At 32.3% G+C, this 7,283-nt stretch overlaps 1 protein-coding gene across 5 annotated transcripts; it reads right to left on the minus strand.

Annotated features, from left to right (window-relative positions):
* Window positions 1-3,216: 3,216 nt before the first annotated feature.
* Window positions 3,217-6,638, minus strand: LOC111365933 (transcription termination factor MTEF18, mitochondrial-like). Of its 5 annotated transcripts, none has more exons than XR_002697524.1 (3): window positions 4,426-6,638; window positions 4,046-4,158; window positions 3,217-3,501 (listed from the first exon to the last, which is right to left on the minus strand). XR_002697524.1 is itself a non-coding variant. In XM_022986501.1 (3 exons), the coding sequence occupies exons 1-2, from the start codon at window positions 6,349-6,351 to the stop codon at window positions 4,466-4,468; spliced, it is 1,392 nt and encodes a 463-aa protein (XP_022842269.1). In that variant the 5' UTR covers window positions 6,352-6,638; the 3' UTR covers window positions 3,508-4,158; window positions 4,426-4,465. The 5 variants fall into 5 exon arrangements, 4 of the variants coding, with proteins under 4 accessions (XP_022842269.1, XP_022842270.1, XP_022842271.1 ...); XM_022986501.1 differs by lacking the exon at window positions 3,217-3,501 and having other exon boundaries at window positions 3,508-4,158; window positions 4,426-4,494; window positions 4,989-6,638; XM_022986502.1 differs by lacking the exon at window positions 3,217-3,501 and having other exon boundaries at window positions 3,508-4,158; window positions 4,989-6,638.
* Between the last annotated feature and the right edge of the window lie 645 nt (window positions 6,639-7,283).

Raw genomic sequence — 7,283 nt, forward strand, 5'->3', positions numbered from 1 at the left:
TATTTTACCAGTCACTAATAATTCAACTGTTGTTCATGAAAGGAGAAAATCGCACTAATAATTCAACTGTTGTTTATGAAAGGAGAAAATTGCGGTTGGAGTCTCTAAACTTTGTAAATACTATGTTTAAACTTCTACATTTTTTTCTAACTTATGAGCACTCGACTTGCAAATTATTTTGAAGAGTAGATTGTGTAACTCGTCGAGTTTTCTTCAAATTACATTCATATGACATGTACGGTCTATTTACCTATTTACTCGTTTTTCTTAAAAATTGTCTTTTGATGATAATGAAGCTAGTTGTTTTGAATCTATCGAGTTATACTAAAAATCACGAAATGAAAATTGTTTAAACATGCCAAGAGCTAGCTAGTTTACCTAAAAAATGATTTATTTTATTTGAATTTTTAAAAAATTGAAATCCACCTTGAGTCGATTCTGATTTGACCCTTTATCTTTTCATGAAATTTTCATAATATTCACATAACCATGGATGATAGGCCTTGTAACCATAGAGTGAAAACTACACTAGTAATACAACTCATGAACAATATATATTAGTACTTTGTAACTGTTGTTTAATTCTTGATACCGTACGAATTTTTTTAGCTTATTTTGTTATGTCAATTCTCATTGTAGAATTCGATTAGGATTATTCTCATAACATAACTCGTGCAAGACATGAATTCCATCCAATAAAAATTCATCTACATCGGACTCCAATGTCATAGAAAAGCAAATAGGAACCTAAATGCCGTATTTCATAATGTTTGAAGACTTGGACTGTAATATTACCTTAGTTTTTGTCATTTCCTATCTCACTAATCTACATGTACCTAACCCTATATGCCATGAATTCATCTACATAATCTACTGGCTTTCACTTTTTTATTCGCTTTTTCCTTCTATTATGGGTGCCGTAGAGTGGGGTGGAGTGCGTGGGATATCTATACCAAGAGAAAAGAAGAGAAGAGAAGGATTTACCGACAAACATATATATCCTGTTTGATATCCATTAAAAAGAATTTTTTTGGAAAAAAATAAGTTTTAAAATAATAATTTCTTAAATAATGTATGATTAAAAGTAGATTTTTTTTTTTTATGAATTTACGTGTAAAATATTTTTATTTTGAGAATGTATGATTGAAAACAAATTTTAAAAAAAAAACTTGAAGAATTATAGACAAACAAGGACATAATTGTCATTGGCAGCATATACACCCAAAAAAAAAAAAGTAAAAGCCAGATATAGGGTGATTCCTTGAATTTGATAAAGGGTGGGCTTGCATAGGGGTAGGCATGGTTCAATTTTAACAAGAACCAAATCTGACCTAAAATTTTTGAATATTTACTAAGTGAAACCATCGTGTTCAAATTTAATTATGGGAACCATTCGGATTTAATTCTATTTGGTTCGGTTCGGTTCAATTCCCAAATTATATACTATAATTAATGTTTTTAATATTTACAAAGCTATATTAATTCTACTAATGATATGTTCAATTTTAACTCTTACAAAATAACGCAATTCAATCTTATGTCTTTTACGTCTCTCTTTGCCGAGTTATTCATAGTTTTGATTGTTAACATTGCAGGAAGAGAAAAATAGCGAGTTCACAATAATTAAGAGATGTATTGTCGAGTTTTAATTTGATTTCTCTAGAATGACAGAAACGAACCACTACGGTAGAATAACAAATTTGAATAAAACTTAGATCAATTTAATTAAATTGGGTTTGGACTGAAAATTAAAAAATGATAATCATATTTTTGGATTTTGGCTAAATTAACTAATTAGCAAATTTATTTAGAAAAATAAAATAATTTAGCTTATTAAAATAAACAAATAAAAAAATTAAGAAATTTCTGTTCATATTCGGTTCTTAGGTTCTTGATCTGAAAGAGAAAATCGAACCGCGCCCGTCGATTCTCAATTTAAATATTCGTTCAGATATTTAACTTTAAAAAAAATTTCGACTCGATTCAATTCGATTCAGATCCGATTCAATTCAGTTCAGGAATTTTGTCTAGCCCTAGGCTTGCACCTTTGCCAAGAGCTAAATTTTGGACAAAATGGTCATAGTACCTTTCACCCCAAACCAATAGAATAAGAGTAATTATATTACTACTACAAAATTTATTAAATGCATCACATTTTTTTTATTTACTTTAAATAACCTTAAATAAAATTACATAATTAGAGTTTTAGTATACTTTTTAATAAAATAAATTATTATTCCACCACAAACATAAACATAATCCTTTCTTCTACGTTTGCAGCGTCTTCTGTCTCATTCATACATATCTATCAATTTGTTTAATCTCCAGAGTTTTGATCTGTTTTTGATTTCTTACACTTGTTCAAGCAATTGATCAAAAAAACTCTTTTTTTTTAATAATGAAAAATTGCATTGAAAATAAAGTCTTGCAAAGACAAAAGTACAAAGATCTAATCTAGAGGGATCTATGTTCACTTCATCGCATTTGCCAGTACAGAAATTTACCATTTTGTGCATTTTTTTTTATGATGAGATAAAGAGTGTGTGTACTGATAATTTATTGCTTCCTATTTACTGTCAATATAAATGCAGCAGAAACCCACAATAGGTTGCTTCCTTTCCTGAAAAATCCAAATCCTTATTTGTCTCTTCACGTTATAACAAAATCTTCCAGAAATTGGGATTGATGATTTTATCACAATCTCAAACCTTACGAATTCTTTAGAGTGATGATTTGATTTTTGGCGTTCAATGAACATCTTTGATTGCGATGAAAATTGACATTTTCGAAATGAAAGATCTCGATCTAATGTTGAATCAAATGTCCTAAGTTCTAACCAAATAAGGTGGAAAGGGTTAGAGAAGAAAGATGATTAACAATGGGAGGATATGTACACTTCATTTTATTTTCATTTTTAACTTTTATTGTGTTGGAAATATAATTGTAAATTTGTTGTGATGTATTTATTGAAATTATATTTCAATTGTGGTGCGAATATAATGTGGTTTAGTAATTAAATTTTGTAGTGGTAATATAATTACCTATATAATAAAGCAAACAATAGACATGCCTATTTGATAAAGATTAAAATCAAATTTCTGATAGATTTTGATAAAAATTGATGAATTGTATGATTAAAAAGTTATGAGCCCTATGAAATATTTGATTAAAATCAATTGTTGACTTGGACATAAATTAAAATATGAGACTTAATAGTAAATGAAAAATAGAGGAGATGAAGCATTCATGTGGCACGTGTCTCAAACAATTACAACAAAATAGAAAAGCATTATTCCCACATTTACGTGATTTCTTTTTTGCCACTCAAGTACACTTTTAGTTTACAAGTGCCAATACCCTCGAGCACGAGTAGCAATGACTTTGACGTGCAAATTCACAGAGGATATTTCATCTTGGTACTTTTCGTGCCTATAGAAGACGCGACTGGTTTATCTTTTTTACAGCCATAACATTATCGCTTTCCAGGATTCGGGAGCATCCCTGCCACAGGTGGTCAACAGGAAAACGTCACCCTAATTTTTTTATTGCAGAAACGATGACATATTCATCGTGACGATAATTGGGAAAACATAATATTTATATACATTGTGATTATCATATTCACAAGCAGGAGTCACGACATAACCAAACCTCAAACAATCATATAAATTCGCCAATAAGAATAATGATGGAAAATCAGGCTTGTGACCCCGAGACTTCGAGCCCAAAACACAACAAAATCTGGACTGGCCACTGGTCAAAAACAAAATAGAAACTGCAAGGTCCAAAATGAGGACAGCCATGGCTTATATTCTTTGTTTATACTCAAAAAGATTTGTTTATACTAATTTTCCCTTTTAACCATGGCCGGGTGAGGGGTTCACTTCTTTTCGGTTGGTTACCTTCAACTTGTCCTCTCCAAGGGCCGTTTGGTTGGGATTGCGGGATGGTTGGACCTTCTCTTGTTTGGGAAGGGGAGGGAGACCAAACATACCCTAAAAGTGTTAATGAGTCAAAGAATGTGGAACTGGAAAGGGGAACTCACTTGTTGCAGTGGCTTGCACAGAAACAATTTCGTAAAAGAGTTCTTGATCTCCCAGCAGTAGTGTCAACAAGACATAGTTCAACAAGCAAGCCGGAGGTATTTTGATCAGAAACCTATTCAAGAATAAAGATTAACAACTTCATTAACCCTTCAATTAATATCCTAGTATTTTTGTCCTTCAAAATTTGACCATCCTTGTAAATTTAAAGATTTAGCCACATCATTGACAAATAGATGAAAAAAAAAAAAACAAGAAATCAAAATCATTTTTTTAAGTAAAATGTCAAGCTATTTCTCAATGAGACCAAACTATCTCCAATGTAATATTTCAAACATATATTAATGGACAAACACAAAACAGAAATTCATAATACATTTACCTGGTACTAGAGAGTCTCTGCTTTTCCCATAGTATGCTGGTTAACGTGTAAAAGAAGAAAGGAGCTCAACTGAAACCACACTTTTTAACTTAAGTAATAACTTCTTCAGTTGCAAGCTTCGATAGAAATGTAACAACTCCATTAAACATATCTAGGAGACAATAAGTGTTCATTCTGTTTCAATTACATTTCTTTTCTCAATTTTTCCCAGACTTCAGGTCCTCTAGGATGGCAATTTACATAAGTCCTATCAAATTTTTTCTCTGAGCATGCTAAGAGAGTGCTCAAGGCCAAATTTTTATCTGCTGCTTTTTCATCTACCAGCCATTTGTACAATGAAAGTCTAAGCTTCACCCTATCAATTGTATAAGAGATATATGATGGAAAAGGTATCAAAGAGGACACTGGGTAGCCCAATTCATTTACAAGATAATCAATTTTCGATTCAATTACATCCTTGGATTGGTTAAGAATGTGAGGAGAGGATTTCAGCATCTTTATGACTTCCTCACGTTTCAAACCAGCATTTACTAAACAATCAAATCTCTCTTGAAGTTCAATACCTTTGCCTCGAAACACTTTGAGAGCTCGTTCCATTTCATTTGACTTCTCCATAAATCCCAGGCTTAACAAGAACTCAGTTTTCATCATTCGCGCTCTTATGGTCTTGTTTGTATCTGGCAGCAACCGTTTGACTCGCACTCCAAGGACCCAATTCTTTAACACGTTGGGGTCTTCCATGATCATTTGACAGAGCCGTTTCTTTCCAGTGTTCAAGTTAGCCAATAAGCTATTAACTTTCTTGAGATAACATGAACCCAGTAGTACAGGATGGGAATGAACAATTCTCCCAATATCTTGAACAGTCATTTCAATTTCAACCAGAAAATGATAGGAGTGCAACAAATTAGTAGCGAAGTTTTCAGCTGATATTTTGGGGAGCTGCAGAAACATAGTACTTAACTCATTCCGTGTGTATCCGAATTTCAGCAAGAACCCAATCAAAAAATAGGTCAAGTGTCCTGATCTCTCAAGCAAAAGTTCCGGATGCCGAGAAATGAATCCTCCTAATTGCTCCTCACTGCAGCCCATATCACTTAACATGCATAAAAGCTCAAGCATACGGTTCCAACTGTAAGAATTGCCTTCAAACATATGCTCCTCCAGCCAGTTATATTCAATCCCTGTATTCTTCAACTTTCTCAGAACCTCAATGAATTCCCAGCTCATATCTCCACGCAAAAGATAAGGACATGAAGCAATAACCTTAATAATAAGAGACTGACTTAACCCTAATTTTTCAAAAGATTGTAGCTTTGATTGCAAAACCCCACAATCATACTTAAATACTTCTGGTGCTTCCTTATATATTTTTCCTACTTTATTTCGTTCTATGCCATAATTGCACAAAACATAGTAGTTCTTCAACAGCACTTGATCATCATTCAAGAACATCAAATTCTGCGGAAGAAACGGAGAATACTCTGAAGGTTTCAAACCTATGCTTTCAAAGAATGGCTCAAACTCATTAATGGGATGGTACCTCAACAACCGCGTTACAGACCGCCCAACGTCTGTTTCACCGTTGTCAAGTCTTTTTAACAACTTTCCAAGAAAATATGGTGAATTTCTACTCATATTCTCGGCATCCATGAACTGCAAACTCCTGGTGGAATGCAAATAATCTAATAAAGCAGCTTGGGCTTCTTGCCTAACTGCACGCGGTATTTGCAACGTATTATCAATAATTTTACCCTTCTGTGATCTAACAACGTTACTGGTTCCATAAAACCTGAGGTTCTCTACAATGGGGTATGACCCGGCTACATAAAAATTGGATTTTGATAATCTCAACTTATTTTCAGAGCAAAAAAAAGTAATACATTTGATAATAGAGAGATTCCTAAGTCTCTGCAAATTGGTCATTGCTAGTTTATGCAAATATGATCCAGGAAAGGCAAACGAAAAGTGAACTGTCGATTTTTGAGCTACATGTAAAATTAAATACCTTGACAGTTTTCGTGGGTTAAAATTAAATACCTTGACAGTTTTCGTGGGCTTTGTGTTGTAAGAAGTTACCAGCGGGGCGGCGCCTCCGCAGTGATGGCCGTTGAAAACTAGGGTTCCGTCAAGGATGTCGAAGGAAATGGTTTGACTTCACACAACCCAGCCCACGCTGATGCTAAGAGCGTGAAGTTTTTTTTCGAGTTGGGCCAAAATTCTAATGTTGTTATTGAAGTAAAATTCTAACTAAGATATTAATTAAGGCATATTTTAAAAAATAAGAAAATATGTCTTAAATTTCCAAAATCATATTTTTATTAAAAATTATTTATAATTTAATTAATTAATTTAGTAATTAAATATATTTTAAGTTACAAATTTATATAATTTGGTTATAAATTAACGATTTAATTCGTCACTTATTATTTTTTGATCAGAAATCAGAGATTTTATGTCACAAATTATTTTACAGTCACAATTCAAAAATTTTATAGGTCACAGGTTTTTATCGATCATAAATCGAAAAATTTATAAGTTACAATTTATTTATTGGTCACAAATCATAAATATTACAAATCACAACTTATTATACAGTCACAAATTATCAAATTATCGATCATGAATTAAAAAATTTTTAGGTTACACATTATTTTTTTATCATAATTTATTTTTTCATTGGGTATAGATTAATCAATTTAATGATCACAATCAATCAAATAATTTGTGATCGCCACAAACACTTACAATTCACAGTCACAATTTTCAGGTCACGTATCCAATTGTGAGTTACAAATCAACCAACCCGCCACGACTGCCACCATCACCACCACGACCAATGGTGACTCCAAAATTGT

This window comes from Olea europaea, chromosome 17, assembly GCF_002742605.1.
Source record: "Olea europaea var. sylvestris chromosome 17, O_europaea_v1, whole genome shotgun sequence".
In the NCBI taxonomy this organism is placed as follows: Eukaryota; Viridiplantae; Streptophyta; class Magnoliopsida; order Lamiales; family Oleaceae; genus Olea; species Olea europaea.

What these genes read in the sequence shown, in the direction of transcription:
- LOC111365933 (XM_022986500.1), bottom strand. Translation starts at nt 6,351, where the DNA reads ATGACCAATTTGCAGAGACTTAGGAATCTCTCTATTATCAAATGTATT.